This window comes from Odontomachus brunneus, unplaced genomic scaffold, assembly GCF_010583005.1.
Source record: "Odontomachus brunneus isolate Ranch 3 - 2012 unplaced genomic scaffold, Obru_v1 Obru_scaffold_064, whole genome shotgun sequence".
In the NCBI taxonomy this organism is placed as follows: domain Eukaryota; kingdom Metazoa; phylum Arthropoda; class Insecta; order Hymenoptera; family Formicidae; genus Odontomachus; species Odontomachus brunneus.
Genome location: NW_022639514.1, coordinates 1,581,830 through 1,602,182, shown reverse-complemented (window position 1 = coordinate 1,602,182; position 20,353 = coordinate 1,581,830). Strand labels below are relative to the sequence as shown.

The following is a 20,353-nucleotide window of genomic DNA, read 5'->3' as shown; positions in this document are numbered from 1 at the left end:
TCCTTTTAATATGATAACGTTGGTTACATATTTAGTGGTGTGACACATTTAGAATAATCGAGTTGACTATAAATCGTCGTCTATTTTACGAAAATTAATTAATAATTGCACATACATGTAGCATAGCTGAATTTGTATTGAGTGAATGTTGACTTATAAAATATTTCTACACGACGTAATAGAATTATTTAATATTTATAAGAATTATCTCAAAGGATTTAATATAAACTGTCGATATTTATCGTTAAAATTTAGAGCAGTTTCGGATACTAGAGAATAACATTTGACTTTTGGAAGATAAACCGAAAACTGTTCAGGAAAACTGAGATTAGTTTCTATGAAGTTGTAAAGCTAACTGTTTTTTTTTTAACGTGATTCTTTACGGATTTATTTATGTATACCCAAGTAGGAATTGTATATGTTTTGCCAGTACGGAAAAATGGCCCGATACTGGCCAATAAAAGCGGATATCCGGTTTTGGTACTGTGTGTGTGTGTGTGGCTCAGTACCTAATATTAAAAAACTGTATTATTGGTACTGATTCCGTATCAAGGTTAGGTACTGGATAGTCGTACCGTATGGGGCGTTACCGAAAAGTGTTTGTCGTTTTCGGTACTGGCCCAGTATTTAAAAAGCTGTATTATTGGTACTGGCTCTGTTCGTAGAATCAGTACTGAATATCCAAGTAAGAGTCACATACAATCTGTCAATAGAGGATATTGAGCCGAAAAACGGACGATACCAATGTCCTTTATGGGAAAACAGAAGAGGTCACTAACGCGAAACCTAGATAGCTCAGTGGTAAGAACGCTTGCCTGACAAGTGGAAGACTCGAGTTCGATTTTAGCTGTCACTCCGAAGATTTTTTCTTCATGTGACTATTAAAAATAGATATGTATAGATACAAACGAGAGCAGCCCCGGCCATGGTCTGATCTTTCTTTCCGTACCATATAGTTGTGGTATTAACAATTGTACAAATAATAAAAATTACTAGGAATCGATACTGGCCCAGTACTGGGAATAGGTACTTCCTTAGTACCTATGAATCAATACTTCTTTCCTAGGAATCAATACTACTTTGATATGAGTACAGTACTGATTTTCGGTACTGTGACAGTACTTTTTTTCGATACTGGTTCTTTTCTATCATCCCAGTATCACACCAATACTAAATCCGTATTGGCTGTATTGGCTAATACTATGCCAGTAACGTTTATCATAAATCGGTACTGAGTCATTTTGACGCCAGTAGTAAATTCCTACTTAGGTAATAATTTTAATATACTTTTTTTAAAGGTAGATTTTAAAAGGCGATTAAGAATTTATAAAATAGATTGATTGTTAAATAAAAATTGAGAAACTTGCCTGATGAAAGTTGTGAAACACAGAAAATCTAAAACAGGATGTACACATTGTATATACATATATGCCATATTAAGCTAGTTTTTTATAATTCAAGTTAGAAATCAAGTAACTAATAATTCCACTGCTTCCGGGCTGGCTGCGATACTTAGAAAGCATGAGATTCCTTATTAACCAACCATTCCTTATTACTCGAAGTTCCTCTACGCAGCAATGGAAGTTCCGATAATATATGATTTAGTGAGAATAATCCTCCGAAGAAAATAACTTTGTTTTTAATCCCAGAACTCTAAACATAAGTAAAATTTACTCAAACAAACTTTTTAAACGTTACCGTTTTTAAAAATATGTGTTTTGTTTTTTTTATTTTAACTTTCTTCAACTTTATTGAATCGCAAAGACATTAATAAATTTATATTTCTCGATGTTTTTTACAACAAATGAAAAAGGAATGGTTGAATTTCATTCATTTTTCTGGAAATTGTCAGTAAATAAAAATGCACTAAGTAAAATTTACTCATGTTTAAAGTTCACCTAACTTTTTTATGTTTAATGTTGTAAAGTCATTCGAACTTTAATCTAGTTTAGTATTTGGTTCAGGATTAACATATTTAATTTAGTTTAACATAACTGTTCACTTTGCTGAATTTTTCGAAGCTATATAGCACTCATGACGAGAAAATTAATACATTCCGAATCTCCTTGCATCGTTCTTACTTCCGAAAAAGTAATCAAACTGTGACAACTGAATCAGCCCGACGACCAAAATTATTGGAATCGTATGCAAATGAATATCGCACTCGGTACATACGCGTATGACATACTATTTGCACAAGGTAACCCATTATTGTCACGTCAGATTTTAATCAAATTTCAGTCCGGAGTTGGAGCGAGACAACCGCATATAATGTCCGGTGTGCGACGAAATCTTGGGCTAAACTCATTTGACGAGCGTGAGGTAGTTCCGGGATTTGTTAGACATTGTCAGGACATCGGAAGGCGCGGGCGAACTCAATCGACGAAGTCCGATACAAAAGTTCGACGGCGAAATTTTTGAAATCGTACAATGTCAGTGAGTTTCGACGAGTGTGTCGCCGGTGGGGGCACGCCAGCCGTGCATTCCCCACGTTACCTACTTCGGGAAAGGGAACCGGATCGATCTAAGGGCGGTGCACGCGTGGCTGCGTGGATGCGCTTTGAGTTATAGAAGCTCACCAGTCGGCGTGACAGCTTAGTTATTGAATACAAAATGCAATTTTTCAAGTCCCTACATTCCGCGATATCCCGCACAGAAGCAATCGTCCTGCCCGACCCGCCTCGGGAGTGCGGCGTGCGGTGATCGAATCTACGAGAGGATTTCAAGATGCTTATGGAGATCGAGCTCTCTCCCATCTGTCCCGGTTACTCACGACCGCGTTTCCTCGTCGCGTAATGTTATTTCGTGCGTGAGGCCTGCATTTGCGCAAAAGTGCCGCGCGCGTGTAAGGCACGAGTTCGTAATGGTTGTGTCACGGAAACGAATTTATATGCGGTATCGCTTCGTTGCTGTCTAGGAAATGCATTTCTCAGTATGAAATTAGATGCGCGCGACAACTTGCACTACTGCGGATATTTTATTCCGCTCGTGGACGTATTGTGTAAATATTTCATTATTCTAAGAATCGCTGCTACTCACTCCATCGCTGCAATATATAGGGTGTCCCAGATTCTTCTCCGTAATTTTTGTAGGAACGTAGAACAAAGTGAATATAAAAGTTCCATATCATTTTGCGACATTTGCAACACGGAGAAAAATAATTTGCTGGCCTGGCAAATTTTCTGCTGCTCTAGCAAAATTTTTTCGTTATTATATGGACAGCAAAAAGATTTATTAAAAGTACTAATCACTATTTGCTGGGTATAATTTGCTGAATCTACAAATTATTTTGCTATAAGAACTATGATGGATTTATGTAAGCAATTGCAGTTTTGCTCCGATAGCAAATAAATTTGCTAAGGATACATTATTTTGCATCAATAGCAAATTAACGTGATTTTAGGACAAATACACTCAATAAATTTTTTCTATCCTGGCAGCAAAACTATTACTTTGATAACGAATAATTTGTAAAATTAGTTACATCAACTTACAAATAATTTTGATGTCACTACGAATATGCAGTAGTAACGACGATTTTGTTAAAAGAGCAAAATTATTTTTCTCCGTGAATAAATCTCCAGATATTAATTAAAAAAGGTTAGTGAATAATCGATATGGCAGATGAGCTGTGACGTTATCTGTTATTATATACTTATACATTACGTCAAACTGAACGAAAAAGTCCTCTACCATTTTGCAAGTGACTACATAGATTTTTAGATATTAGTTAAGGAAATTTGTGTATTATCGTGTACAATCATGTAACAATTTTCTTTCACTAATAACTAAAAATATACATAATTATTTACAAAATAATAAAAAGCTTTTTTGCTCAATTTGACTTAAACAGACAGACAAGCATATAACAGCACACATCGGCGTTGCAGCTTATCTACTATATCTCGCGTGATCATTCACCAATTTTCATTAATTAATATCTCGACTATTATTGCGAATATCGTGAAATAGTGTAGAACTATTATATTCACTTCAATCTATTCTACGTTTCCACAAAAATTGTGGAGGAGAGTCGAAGACATCCTGTATGTGTAATCGTCGTCGAAGAATACGTCGGAATTTTAGCATAAATTCTTTTATACGTCTGATTTCGTTTATGCAACAAACAGAAGAAGGCGACTCTTGTCGTTAGTATTGTTCCATCAAGTACATACGTACTTACACTTATGATTCGTATTTGCAGTACGATTCGGTAACCTCGTTACGGATCACTACTTCTATTCACGTTCGCATGCAAGGTATATGAGGTCATACAATAAAATATTCCGAGAAAATTGAGCATATACGTAACGTATATTTTTCCTCTTATTTTATTAATAAATAGGTTACTGTGTGCAAAATGAACTCTGTGTTAAATGCATAACATATAGCCGCGTTCTTCCACGGAGGGATTTATAAATTATCATTAATGCAAAGTTGAGAGCTGTTGGTTGTATTCAAATTTTAATAATTTTTTCTCTTGTGTAAAAGATGAAATAATTTTGAATATTTTTTGAAAACGTCTTCCACACATAACTCGGCAAATAAAAATCAAACACTGCAAAATTAGATAATATTGCAGCTTAATAGATTGATAACTAAATGTTTCTTTATTATAATCCCAACTATAAAACTCAACAATGATATATTTATGATTTGACAAATTTCGCATATCTTCATTAAAATATAATGAGGAACTACATCATATTGCGATATTTCTTTTTCTAGTAAATAACATATTTTAGCAGTGTAGATAATTCTTCGTGCATAAAACATGCAAAATGGTGGTGCAGTAAAATTAAACTTGGTAGAAAATACAATTCTGTGATATTATTATAATTCTGTTCATGCATTTAAGGGCCATTTTTCTTGAAAGTGTGTCTCATGAGGAATATGGAGATTCTGCGAAATCCACCAATGTATTACGGACGGTAAAAGCTTCATCTCTGCTAAATTTTGCTTCGTCAGTCCGTAGAACGTACGACGCAAATACGTACTGTCGGCGGCATCTCCTTGGAGCAGTCAGTGACAAAATGTCATTTGTCGTAAAAAGCTAAGATGTTCTCTAAGTGCTTGAACTTTTCGACGGTACTTCAAAGTCGTTTTTCTCTAAAACGGAGCCATGCATGAATGCAAATTTACTCCAGAATTTCAACTTATTATTTCAACGGGGGTTCACGCGCTTATATCGCTTCTTTGCCGCATTCTCTACAGTGATATACACTTTTCTATACCTATTCATATTTTTCTTTTCAGTTACTACTATCCCTGATCCAGAATTCGTGGACGAAATAGGAAATATTACAGTACCAGCTGGGCGAAATGTCAAATTGGCGTGCAGTGTAAAGGATCTCGGATCGTTTAAGGTACGTAGATGACTTCAATAACTTGTATATTTTATTGTCATGCTCTCTCCGTGACGTTAATTTATATTCGTGCATATATAAATAAATTCACTGCATACACTAGTTTAATTTTAACAAAAATTTTAGAAAAATTACTTGCTCTAACCACATAAAGTATTTTAAAAAATTAATAAATCAATAATATACAGTAGTTTTTATTTATAATATATACATCTTCTAATTACACACATAGCTTATATTACATATGATACTTAGATTAAATATCTAATCACCTTTATTAAAACGAGCGAATACTGAAGTCTTAAAGTAAATATTGAGCTGTTTTTCCATTGGCCCTTCTACATTTGACTGATTGTGTGCCTAAGAAATAATTTCTACCATCTTTCTCCTTAAGTATTAAACATTAAGGTTCCATCGAGTTGACTTGTAATTGAGATTTTAAAAATATATCATCGACGCATATCATTCTAACTTCACATTTCGTAATTTTCCAAACTCAAATTTTATCGAGAAACTATGTCAGCAGAAGATTATGAGTACGTGATATCGTTAGAAACGCGTGGTTGGATCTGCGAGATACTTTGATAAATGCTATTCATCAATAAAGGACCTCATTAAATTCGAAGCGCAGCATGCTAGAGAAAAATCGAGGGCGAGGAGGAATACATATCTTCAAGAATCTTGAATAATTTTCTCATCTCGCGCACTCATCTCACTCAGCTGCTATCGTATACAGCATAAATTAATGACTCTGTAGATACACACTGCACATTACATTTTATATATTCCCTCGGCACGACTAAAGTAGATCGAATTAACTACTAATGCTTACCAATGGTCAACGCGACGTGGAAAAAAAGATTGGTTAATTTACGGAGAAATAACCGCATTTCACTTAAAGCAGCCAGAATCTTTGGTTATAACAAATGAGTTCAGTTGGTTAGACAACTAATTGTTATAATCGAATATTCTGGCTGAAATGACAGTTGACTGTCCATGAATCATCTAATCTTCTTTTTTCCGATGAGCGAATGGTTATCTGCATAATATCAAAACTGTGAGAGAACAATATCAAAAGTTTCAAATTTTTACATCTAGTTGGTGATTTCAGTTATACATCTTTAGATATATGTGTGCATAGTCGCATTTTTCTTTACACCACCACATCAGTTTACTGCTAAGAGCAGTTACTTAGTTTAAAACTTAGTTTTAAACTTCTTTCAAAGTTGTCTTTAGCAACAAATATTTTTTAAATAATTTCCTTCGCAAATTTGAGAAAAGTTTACTATTGTATACTCAAAGAAAGAATTTATTCTCTTTGCAGAATATTATAAAACTTCGAAAGAAAAGTTGCTTCCATGTATTGGATTCTATGCAAATCGAATTTTTATTTTAATATATTTGATTGAAATGCTAAACTTACTAGTGTTTACAGATGTGTAAACTTATGAAATATTTGAAGCAAGTAACATTTACTTAAATTCAATATGTATTTTTCTGTGTGTACTTATTCAAACTGCTTCGTCAATGGACAATATTATTCGTGATGTAGGAGAAAACGCGGGTATATTTTCGTCTTTTATCATTACTTCTGACACGACAAAAGTAAGTTTCATACTTATCTGAGGCACACGTCGCAACTTTCGACAGTTCTAGGACAGTTCAATTTGGTTTAAAAGAATTTCTAGAAGAAACGTACATGAAAAAGACGAAAGAACATTGAGTTATTAAAGGATCCCGGAAATCGAGTCATTATAATGCTGTCCGTACTCGTGGGTGAAGCGAGAACATGTATGCTACAGTCTGCACAACACTACCACGGCCAAGACGAGCAATGGAAGTTGAAAGTTCGACGGCTACCTGAAATTTTACATCCGGAAGGAGAAGTAAGATTGAATTGGCACTTTTTGGCTCCGCGCCAGCTCGTCTCCTCGCGCTATACGTCGCGCCACTCGAATAATCGTCATCTCGTTTACCGAAACTCAAATTGAAGAATTCGGTCGTTCTACCGTCGAGGTATACTTGGCGCTCCTTTTAAGAATTTTGTCTGGAACCTTTTTCAAGCTTGCCATAATTACCGACATAAATTTAAGTGCCACTTTCCATTTAGTTTATCTATCACTATGGGAAAATGTAAAAAACGTTTTATTTCTGGCAATTAAAATTGACACCGACATTTAAGTCAGAATCTATCTTTGTACACTTTGTATTAATTGTTGTGTATACTTTTTTGACGCAATTGTTTTTTAAAGCAATTGTCAATTTTGTCAGTCAATCTCAATGTATCTAGAATATTAAAATTTGTCGCAACAACCCAATTTCAATGACAACACAAACCATTGTAATTTATGTCTTTGCACAGATTATTTTTAATTTTTTTATTCATCATACTATCAATTGTAGCAATAATAATGGTAATAATTGTAGCAATAATAACAATAGCAGTAGTAGTAAATTTTGTGTTCTTTTGCGGAGTGCAATAGAGTACCTCTGCATCATTTACAATTCTCTCAACTATGACTACAATTCTCTCTCTCTCTTTTGCCTCTCCTTGTATAATACATTTCTATTCCTTGCTCCTTGCTACGACTTTAATCGCTCCAAGCATGTGCTTGTAGATTGGATAAAACTGAACAAAAAAGCCCTGTACTATTTTGCAAATAACCACATAGATTTTTGAAATTTATTATTTAAAGAAAATTCTCGAATGATAATGCACCAATATTCTTTAATTAATAACTAAAAATCAACGTAATTACTTGCAAAATGGACATTTTCGTTCAGTTTGACCTAATCGACAAGCATACGACAGCACCTAACGTATCGCGTGATCATTCGTTAATCTTCTTTAATTAATAATTCAAAATTTTACGTAGTTGCTCGTAAAATAGTAGAGGAATTTTGCGTTCAGTTTGACCTAATTTGCATGTATATAAGGTATGGGACACACTTATCATTATCCTAGCATATGTGTCCTCAAGAGAGGATTCTTCTTAAACTAAAAGGAGAATATCTTAAGCATAACATCATAATATTATTCCTCTTAATTAGAAGAGGAATATTTTTTCGGCAAAAATTTTCGCTTAGAATATAAATAGGTTACAGAAAATGGAGCGCCTTGCGGCTAGAGTTATTTTTTTGTTGTTGTTAGAATATTTCTTTTAGTTTTAGAAAAATCTTCTCGAGAGACCATGTGTATAAGAGGATTCCACTGAGGAAAAAAATTATATTCTTTTATGTACGGAATTAGACGGCCACCTTTATCGACAAGTGGGCGGTTTAAAGCATTCCGTTTTACTTAGAGATGCGTTTGCATGTTTCACCTCTCTCGGGAATTAAGAACGAGATCGATTCGACTTTCCGATCCTTCTCGCAAGGATTCCCACATTGGCGAGGAAACAGGCCGAAGCGGACAATACTTTGCCGGGCGCTTGCGCGCGGAGTGATTTTATATCGTGGTCTGAGTACGCGCAACGGCTCACCTCTCACTACTACACCTCCTTACGAGCCTCATACTGCCCCTTAGTGCCCTTTACTGTCCTGCGGAAAGGCCACCGGGGATCGCAACCGCTAAACACGCTCTTAAACCGCCCCTCGTGCCTTCTCACTGAGATCAACGTTATTACCCTACGATCATTCTATTCGCCACTTACCGCGTTCAGGTTCACGCGGATAGGGAACGAAAAGTAATTGGCACAGAGTCAGGTCGAGTCGTGACGTTACGATCGATGGCCGCGTGTGTCGTTTTAAACAGGCGAGCATTCGTTTCCCGATTAATTACAGCGATTACACACGTAATTTAATAGGGATCGCATAATTGACCGACCTGCAGATGTCACGGTAAATGCAAAGAAGATAATAGCCAGCGGGATGTAATGTGCAATGAGTGAGAGAGAGAGAGAGAGAGAGAGAGAGAGAGAGAGAGAGAGAGAGAGAGAGAAAGAGAGAAGGATTTAATTTCACGTTAATTTCGACAATTTTTTGAGAGACGAATAAAAGTTCTAATTTCGATCTAAATACGTGTGACGAGTGCAAATTACAAAGATATATTTTTTTATCTCTAACAGCGCAGGACGGAATACTGGCGATATATACTTTATATCTCTTTGAACTCCGTTTGACGTAATTTTGCATTCATTGCCAGAGAATCCGAATTATTTCGCAATCTCTCTAAAATTGCGCTTGACGTCGTTAACGAGTACATTTACGCGCGAAAAAATTTTTATCGCGTTTAACGTATTTCTGCATTCTTCTGGTCTTCTCTGGATCGCCCGTCGAGGCGGGCTCCGCGTATTATCGAAGAAAAATCCGCAGTATTTAATTCTCATCGATGCCGCAACGAGATTTTTATAGCTTCCTTTTATTCGCCCAACGGCGCTGTAAGGATCAATCCTCCATCCTCACGAATCAAGATATATACAGGCTAAGAAAAATACCGCTAAGTCGCGATATTAAAATTCCAATCTCTTTTTTTCTCTTCTCTAGAACGTAGATCGATATAAAACGCGATATAGGTGTCCCACCAATGAATTTATTTTAGTCCGCTCGGAGTTTTCATTGCTAAACACTAGCAATAATTACTCGACTGTACATCATAAACTCTTAACTCGGTGGGTCGTTAATTCTCGTCGCTATTGAATTATGGTCAGGCGGTCACCGTTACACCAATTTTTCTTTCGTATCGGCTCCCGTTGACATTCTAATTCCTACTTACATTATTCAGCATACGTTTGTGTTAGTTTCTTCAGATACGCAAGTGCATACAACTTAACCTTTCGTTAAAGCGTCATTGTTTGTGTCGTTACAAGAGCAATCGGGAAAGCTTGAGTCGCGAATACATTTCAGGCGCAATTAACTCTAAAAAAGCGCTGCGTTTCAATCCAATGGTTATGCAAATTTAAATTTCACTAGAACGCACTAGACCGCACGCGCGAATGTGACGGCTATAACCAAATCGTGACTAATTTAAATCTATAAAAAAAACATAAGAGGAAACAGTCCGTGTATTATTGAATCGCAGATTCATCGGGTAACTATCCGTTGAAATTTGTATGAGTCTCAGTACATTTTAACGAGATGCTACGTTTTAAAATTTTACCAACCAAATACTGCTTTTTCCTGTAAAGTTTATATCGTATTGATTGCACAGAATTACAAATATTTATAAACAACAAGAATATGTGCAAAGATTGACCACAGCATTGCCGAATACGTGTCAAAAAGATAAGAAATTAACATCTCAAGCTATCAGTTAGCGTAAGTTATTTGCCTAATGCAAAAGTTCTGCAGCTTGTACATTCCGAAAGTGTGTTTGCTCGCTCGGGAAGATTTCAAGGAGCATTGCTATACCTTTATAACTGAATTTAGAGAGAGAGAGAAGGTTAAAAATATACGAGAAGTTTGTAGAAAGATTTTTATATATGCATAACATATGGTAAAACAAAGCAATACATTTATATAAAATTTATATATACAAGAAATATAAAAAGAATAGTGTGATTGTGTTAGTGACAATGACTTCTACGTTATCGACATTTTTAGAGTTTGGCACCCACTTTGGCATCCTTTTAAGATAGATGTTGTATTTCAAGAAGTCCACTTTAATATTGGGAGTACAAATTAGTTCGGTCCGTTTTTTTGTGGTCAAAAATGCATTTATTTCAGAACAAAATGAATGAACAGATTAATCAAAGTATTGTCCATCGCTGGCTACTACTTTTTTCCACCTCTCAGGCAATTTTTGAATTCCATCTCGAAAAAATGTCTCGTCTTTTGAGGCGATCCAAGTTAGGAACCAATTTTCGATTTCTGCGAAAGAAGTGAACCGGTGACCTGCCAAATCGTGCTGCATCCGTCGGAACAACCAGTAATCAGAAGGAGCAATGTCCGGCGAATACGGCGGGTGCGGTAAAATATCCCACTTGAGCATTTCCAAATAATTTTTTACGACTTTTGCGACATGAGGCCGAGCGTTATCATGCAGAAGAATAACTTTGTCATGTCTTTGCTCGTATTCCGACCGTTTTTCTCGTAATGCACGGCTCAAACGAATCAATTGTAGCCTATATCGATGGCCCGTAATGGAATCGCCAGGTTGTAGCAGCTCATAGTATACAACACGCTTTTGGTCCCACCAGATACACAGCATGACTTTCGAATCGATATCATAAATATTCGGCTTTGGTGTTGATGTTGAGGTCGATGGCAACGATTGACCGGGCATAGCGTAGTATTTTTTCTTCTTGGGATTATCGTAGAATATCCATTTCTCATCCCCAGTCACAATCCGATGTAAAAAACCCCTTCCTTTGTTGCCTTTGAATCAGCTGCTCGCAAGTGAAAAATCGCCTTTCAACGTCTCTCAGTTTCAGTTCATAAGGCACCCAATTGCCTTGCTTGTGAATCATTCCCATGAATTTCAATCGTACGGAAACTGCTTGTTGCGTAACTCCCAATGATTCTGCAAGCTCCTCTTGCGTTTGACTCGGATCTTCATCGAGTAATGCCTCCAATTCTTTGTCTTCGAATTTTTTTGGCTGTCCAGAGCGAGGCTTGTCTTCAACGCTGAAATCACCATTCTTGAAACATCGAAACCATTCCCTACATAATTTACCAGTTGGAGCATTGTCATCATAAACTTCTACAAGCATTCGACGCGCTTCAGCTGCACTTTTCTTCCGATTAAAGCAGAAAACTAAAACCTCCCGCAAATGCTGCTTAGTTAACACAAAATTTGACATATTCAACACAGTAAAAAACAAGGGTTTTGTATGAAACTCAAAGCGATATAAACTGAATATTATTGACAGATGTCTAACCTCTCTGAAACCACCGAAATCAGCTGTCACTATGAAACATTCATAACAGCCAAAGCCATCTTTTGAAAACGGACCGAACTAATTTGTACTCCCAATTTGTATTTAGTGTTTTTTATTACCATTATACATTTATTTTATTATTTCCATTACTAAAAAGAAAGATACTATAGAATATTTATAATATTACTAGAGAATATTTATTTGTGAGATATAAGGTTTCTTCACAGAAACAAACTTTATACATCCCATAAATAAATTTTTAAGTATTTTTTGTTAGTGTAACTATTACTGTTAATTTAAAATAGATGTGAGATGCATACGCGCGCGCACGCGCATACACACACGCAAATACGAAAAAAATATTATTTTTATATGATAAGTGCTATATTTTATGCTGTACATAAAAAGACACTGATGATAAAAGAGAATATATAAGTATTTAAATATCTGTATTTATGTATATATATTTCGAATATTACTGTAAATTATGAACTTTTCATCACTGTATTTTGAAAACAAAATGCTGAATAATTTTGAGATTTGTATATAACGTATTGTACATTAGCCTTTAAAATCATAGTAATTTCATCAAAATCTCGCATCTAGTTTAAAAGATATTAAAGATAAAAATTACAGATAGCACACTAACCTTAAGGAATATGAAAAGTGTGAACTTTAGTTGTAAATATCTAAATCCCTCGAATAATTAATCTTTTTCCAGCTGGACGAGTAGTTAGATAATATTTCATTGTACATATAGCGCAAGTTTCATTAAATTTTTGTGAAACTTATTTCATTTTACAACTATCTCAAACGATTATAATTATCAACTGTATATGACAACAACAACAATACCAACAAGATCAGTTATTTCCTGATTGCTGAACGGACTTTAATAAATTTTGAGCTACACGAAAGAAAAGAAGAAAACTTGTGCAAACTGCAGTGCGTATCGCATGATTATATCAATTGTTTGCTTCCGTGAATAAATAGTTCTGATTGAACTTTCATTTCGTATTTATTCATTGCGCAAAAACTTATGGCGCCTATCATCACTCGTATATGAATAAAACAGAGATTCGTGTGTCTTAATATTATAACTGTATGGTATACAGTGTTTTTCTCGCGTGTATTTCATCGGAATTCCAGCGGCGGTTTGTCCGGAATTTCGGCTAAGCGTGCGTGTGGCCATGCACATACATGACCGTCGGTTTTTACGCTTCAATACAGACGAATCGCGAGACCGCGTGCGCGCGTTGTTCGCGACCGCGGCGAAAAAAAGGAAACGATGATTCGATGCGCAGCCAACGAAAATGTAAATTCAACCGTAGCCGGTGGTACGCATCCGGCCGGAAATAAAAATTCCTCCTCGGCGTTATTGTTCTTTGGTCGCTCGCCCGATGTACACCCGCTCGTATCTTAACGGAAAATTTCTCGATTTGCCGATATTATTCCGGGATGCAGGTCGCAACTTCTGAGCTCCGGTAAAATGTAAGGATATTGGCTTTGGCGATCGCTGTTTCCGCGGAAATCAGATGAGAAAGAGATGCCTGATAAGAAAATGTATTTCGATTCCCACCCGGGACAATTTTTCTCGTCTTCCCCGTCGTCGGAAATTTGGTATAAATGAAGTTCGCCTACATGTCAAGTTATTACATATTATATATATGTAACGTATGTATAAACCCGAATGAAACTGAAATTATCCAATGTCACCTTCGATCAAGTGCCCGGAGAAAAAAATTGGGATGTAGTTCCAGATTCACTTTCGAAGTAACATCTTCCGATTCGAATGTTGCCAAATACTCCCAAATGAACATATCTCAAAGGTTTCCAGGCACAACTGACAATTGAGACTGAGATAACGTTAAAAATGTAGTTATTTCCGAAAGCTTACACATTACAAATTTGAATTGTTCTGGCAAAAATGAAAGAATTTTCAGCGAATAAGGCACTCTCCGTGTATCTGATAACACTCTCGCTACCTTTCCGAAGTAAAAGAAGAGTGTAGTGAGAGTGTTATTAGACATATGGGCAATGTGCTTTTCACCAGGGTGGTCTTGCCCCTGAGATATGTTAGAGGAAGACTGACCTGAACGGACCAAAGGCATTTCGCTTGAAGGGTAACAAAATTTCTGGTTTTTAGAACTGAATTTCATTCAGAACAACCACACTTTGCACTGTGCGTAAACATTCTTGAATAATTCCACGGACGGATGTGTATGGTCGATATTTGTGTATTTGAGGATGACCCTCAAATTGAGGGTGTTCTACGCAAGGTTAACAAGGATAATAGATACGTACTTGTTTTGCCAAAAAGATCTGCACGGATACATAAGGTGTCTGATAACTTGCAGAGAAACCGTGGTGTACAGATAAATTAGGTCAAATAGAACACAAAAATCCTCTTTTGCGAACAACTATGTAAAATTTTGAGTTGCTAATCAAAACAGATTCGTGAATGATCGCGTCATACGATAAATGAGTTGTAATGGCGACGTCTGCCGCGCTATATGCTTCTTTTATATTAGATCAAACTGAACAAAAAAGTCCTTTACCATTTTCCAAATAATCACATATGTGTTTAGTTATTAATTAAAGAAAATTAGTGTACAGTTGTGCATATTAATGCACCAATATTCTTTTATCAATAACTAAATGTCTATGTGGTCATTTAAAAAATGATAGAGAACTTTTTGATTCAATTTGATATAATATACAGGGTGATCAATGAGAATGTGTTGAAAGTAACCGATTATTACTTCGCAACAAATAAGCCGAAGGGAATGAATAAAACGTCATTTTGTAAAGGAAACTTATCAATTGTATTACCATATATATATATATATTAAAAAGGAATATAGTAATTTAATAATTGAAATATACATTATAAAAAAAAAGACAAAAATTTGCTTGCGCGTATGAATTAATGGTATATGTTTTCAAAGTGTTATCCATCGCAATCAGCACAGAACTGTAATTGTTTTCGAAAACTTTGAAATACATTATCTAACATAGATATAGAAATGCTGCGAGTGCATTTTCGAATACTATCTATCAGCTCTGCGGTGTTTTGAGGTTGTACGGCGTAACATTTTTAAGGTAACCCCAAAGAAAAAAATCACACGGAAATTCAAATTGGGTGAGTAAGGAGATCACTTCAGACTTCCATGAGCAAATTTTCTTACTCATCCGATTTGAGTCCATGTAATTTTTTACTTTGGGGTTACGCGCTGTTCGAGTTTCTTTTGAGCTACTTAAGCTCAAAAGGCGCCGCTGCCTCTCAAGTCGCTGTTGTCATCGTATGAGCAAAATTTTGAGCTTACAACCCAATTCTAATGTCTAACATGTTCATCATCTTCAATACATTGCTATATCCTTCATTGAAGACACAGCGATAGAAAAACAATTTCGACTATTTTTGATTGACTGTTTATAACAATACAAAGCGCTGTTTCTAAATTCCACTGTTACTTGACAACAACTGTCTCGGCTACTCTAACGTTCAAACGTAAACATTAACATATAAATATAAACAATGACTCATCTACTCAATACGAAACATCTGCTGATGATAATCCTCTTCGAAAAACTAGGAAAACAAAGCGCGTTATATATCTGCTCGATGAATGATCTTCTTCAAGTTCGAAAAGTACTTTGAATTTCGATGTAAAATTTTAAGAATATATTCTAAGATAGTACTACTATCGAAAGACAACTTTTGAAAATTCAATTTTTTAACCCTATAAACCAGATTTCCCTCTTAACCTGACGCTAACTAAATGTGTTTTAGTTGAAAGTTTTTATGAACCAAATCTCGTTTTAATAACGAGAAATTCGATTTCCTTCAGGTCTTTACTAAGTTAATTTAATCAAACTTTTCATCCATGTGAGAATTACAAAGATTAATATTAGAAACTTGCAAAAAAGTATTGGATTTTTTACATGTTCTTTTTATTAATATTAATACATATCATGTTCAATCAAAACATCTGCTGTCTACCACTTTCTAATATCTTTCAGGTGATCCCATTTCTGTAAAATTATTCATCTTGTAAGCCAACCGACGACCCAGGAAACTTTTGCTAATTCATAAGAAAAGTTTCCACTGAATTTTATTTTACTTCTTTTTAATGAAGAAAGAAATTGTACTCCTGCTAGAATCGAATACGTCTTGGTTGAAAATTCTTTTGAATCAAATTTGGTTCTAGAATCAGAAATTCTGTTTCCTTCAACCAAAGTGCTTTTGGTTAGTTCATTGTCAGGTTAATTCAAACAAACTTCTTCTGCCTGTATGGATTATAAAAATAAATATTAGGGACCCTGTGCAAGATTTTTAAATAAATTTCTTTTATTAATAGTAATTAAATAATATGTATCATGTTCAATTAAAACATCTGTTATTGTTCTACCACGTTTCAGGCAACTGACTGATTTCGCAATTATAAAATTACTCATCTGCTGAGTTAATCTAATCATCAATAATCCGAGGAATTTCTGCAAGGTCCTAATAGAAGCTCTCATTGAAATTTCCTTTCTAAACAAGAAAGAAACCGTACTCTCATTAGCCCAGCCAAGCTTGACAAATCAGACCGGTGTGTTTTCACCCGAACGACCGCTCTTAATATCGTTGATTTGTTTCTATTTTGTAGCGCACCCGTATGACGAGGGTTCTCTCAGTTATGTCTCGTTCTCTTGACTCCATGTCTCTCCTTCTCTACAAGAGTCATCGTCATACTGTATGCCTGTATTAAGCTCTCCTCAGATTATTCTCCAATTAATTAGCCCGAACGATTCTTCAATTGATCCTCGGCGTGCAGCCCGCCACCATCGACGAGCTCCAAGAGGTTCGTTATCCTCGATTCGCTCTCACCCTTAGACAGGAATGGGTAATGAACTGGAAGGTGGTTCGTACCGGGTTGTATTATTAAGATGTTAGATTGCGTTATGCTTGACCGCGCTTTTGGGGATAACGAGGATAATGGAATTAAGCATGTCAGAAAGATCAATATATCGCCCACTCACACCCCCCTGACAGTGACATTTCCGATTTCAAGTTTTTTCTCCGCGCCCTCAAGCTGATCGTTCGCTTCTAATTATTACATCTGAACAAAGCTCCCTGCAGATTCAAGACTGTCCAATTAATCTGTGTGTTATGAGTTGTCTCTCATTTACTACCATTTATTTCCCACTCATCGTTCGCGTCGATACATCCCCCTGATATCTCGTATTTGCATTCGTCTATTATTTTTTCGTTCGAATAGCAATACACTGACAGACCTGAAAGAGAAATAGAGGAAATTGTGTCGAAATGTGCGAGCTTTCGCCACCCTTAAACGGCCAGTGTCCCATACGGGAAAGACCAGTTCTTGCTTTTTTTTTTTTTTGCAAAATAATCATCGATTTCTCCTCGCTTAGCTATCAGCTCCGCCGGGCCCCTCCTGCCCGGTGGGCTTTTTTCCCATCGTCGAAAAATCTGACACCGACCGATCTCGCGCGTTTTTATCCCCACAAATCACGCGGGAGCGGTGCGGCACGCGATTCGTCGATAAGCTCGAACTGTCTGCTCACAGAACATCTATCGTTATATCGATCGCGTCCGTCCACCCTCTCGCACAGTGCTCGAGAGCTGTCGTCAGGACACACGGCAGGGTTTGTGGATATATGTGGATATACAGTGTGCGCGCAGAGTCTACTTCGGAACGCCGACAGCAAAACCGCAAACACGCGGCTTGGCGCGACCAAACCTCAAACCAAAGCCAACACTATTGCCGCGGGTGTAAGTAGAGCTTATGTAGTTTTGATGAGCGACCAGCCAAGGAAACTTTGCAAAAAAATAGCAGGCGGGATTCATTCATCATCCGCGAAATCGTCTCGACCATGAATAGCGGGAACGATTAACGTTTTCGACTCGTTCCGATCTTATAAATGACGGCATTATTTTCGGTGATAGTACCAGAATTGAATTTATAAAAAGACAAAGAGAGAAAGAGAGAGAGAGAGAGAGAGAGAGAGAGAGAGAGAGAGAAGAGGAAAAGAGAAGCAGCTGGCGTTCGTCGATGGCATAACAGGCGGGATTTGTAAAATCCGATTTATGATAAAAATTTTATTTCGCAGCGTCAGTCTCTCTTTCGTGCGTATAAAAGTTTAAAAATCCAAATATGACTGGCACGTCCTAAATAAAATGGGGCAGTCAGCGGTCTCGGATTGAAAGCATCGATACAGGAAAATATTGTCCAAATATTGGCAACTTATAGTTGTCATCCGAGTGTACCCCGCGCGCCTACACCTATAAGCGATGAGAGAGCCACGGCAAAAAGAGGATGAAAGGTCAAAACTTGTCTTTCGTGAATTAAGGCAGTACATGCACAAAATGAATTATCCAAGAATTCGTTGAAATTTACACTATATACAAATTTAAATATTATCTAATTATTGGTGCAATTAGAAATAAATTGACCATGCAAAAGCTGAGATAATGAAAGTCCAAGTTAGCACTTTTAACGTGTATCGCATTACGAAAATGGCTCCCGATAAAATATTTCTAATTCCGGTGATCAAACTACATTCAAGAGTTTTATGAAAAACTACAATAATATTTAAGACTAATGTACTAATACTAATGTAGATATAATACAAAAATATAAAAATTTTTGACCACGTAATTTTTAAGATATTAACGTCTAAATGTCCTAACCTAGTATTATTGTAAGTACGAAAAGTTGAAGCGTGAAATGTGGCAACAGCGTTAGTATGCGTTGGTTGGGACGCATCACTGTTATGTGTGTGTGTGTGTGTGTGTGTGTGTAGTAGGAACAGTTTCAGTAAAAATCAATTGGTTGCACACGTAACCAAGGAGGAACTTTTTCTTTCTATTGTAGGATTGAACTTTTTGATAGTACTATCGCGCTAGTACTATTAAGTCTTTTTTTTTCGTTGATGTAAATTTTACACGATCATTCTAGAATGCTTTCGTTATTTGAGTTCATGAGGTAACACAATTGTCCGTATCCGCTCGCAAATCCGCCCCAGCTTGGTGTACACATGTATTTATATTTAGAAAAGAGAAATGTCTAAATGGTGGGTAAAAAGTCAGCATTACTGCGGAAATAGGAAATGCAATTCAACCCGGGATCAAAAACGCAAAGGAAATATAGTCGTGGTCGGCGTAAAGGGAAAAATTAAGTATTTGCATCTGCGAGACGAAACCTTCGCCTCTCTGCTGTGTTCTCTCTTTCCCTCCCTGTTTCCCCCCTTCCTCTCTTATTTTCGCTTTAACACGTAAATTGCTGGCTTCCGACTTGATGCAGGTACTAGCTTATGTATTCGTGCCGTCCGTGTTTTTCACTTTACGCGTATAACGCTCTGTATTATGCTCGACCGTTATTTGTGATGCACGTGTATTTTTGTAAAACACGACGTGCTCCGTATAGGCGGGCTTTGATCGATTTTCACGATACGCGCAGGATCCATCGAACTTGATTCCTGGCATTGTGACTGAAGCAAGCGGCTCGCGTGAGAGAGTGACGTGATACCTCTTCTCGAGAATATTCATTTCAGAGAGAGGGGCAAATTGTTTCACGCATAAATGGAATAAAAAGATTCCAGGTACGCGAGTTTACCAGTTTTCTACTGCACCAGCTTCCTCCTTCCCGCCTGCTTCTCCGCGCGATTGTTTCCTCTCCGACGGTATGCATCTTCCGCCATTCCACCCTTATTTCCCTTTTTAACTAAATCCTTCCGTTCATTTAGAGGCGGGAGCCAATAAGAAATTTACGGTGGCGAAGTGTTTCTCCGTGATTCATCTCCGGTATAGTTATTAATAATGCGAAATCACTCATCAAACATCCGATAGAAGGAAACGAAAATATACTACTGAAAGAAAAAAAAGGGAAAACATTTTTTTCTCCAAGAATTTCTTTAACAGCGCACGCGCGTGTGCCATCCGACGCGACGTACGCCATCCGAGGCCTCGTCCGAGCTCTTTCACAAATAGCTAGGAATAATAAAAAGAACGTTCAGACCAACGACGTAACGGTAGTACGCACGCGGTGCCAAAGTGCCGAAGAGTGTCTCGCTGTGCTTCAACTAATCGATGCGTTAATCTCCCGACCTTTTATCCCCCGCTCTCTCTCTCTCTCTCTCTCTCTCTCTCTCTCTCTCTCTCTC

At 36.7% G+C, this 20,353-nt stretch overlaps 1 protein-coding gene across 3 annotated transcripts in view; it reads left to right on the top strand.

The window, feature by feature from the left end:
- The window catches only part of LOC116846426 (lachesin-like), a 417,598-nt gene that overhangs the window by 123,763 nt on the left and 273,482 nt on the right, over positions 1-20,353 (top strand). For all 3 annotated transcript variants that reach the window (XM_032820223.1, XM_032820225.1, XM_032820222.1), the window contains exon 2: positions 5,257-5,366. In XM_032820223.1, the coding sequence (XP_032676114.1) occupies positions 5,257-5,366 (110 nt within the window). The remainder of the gene's footprint in view (positions 1-5,256; positions 5,367-20,353) is intronic.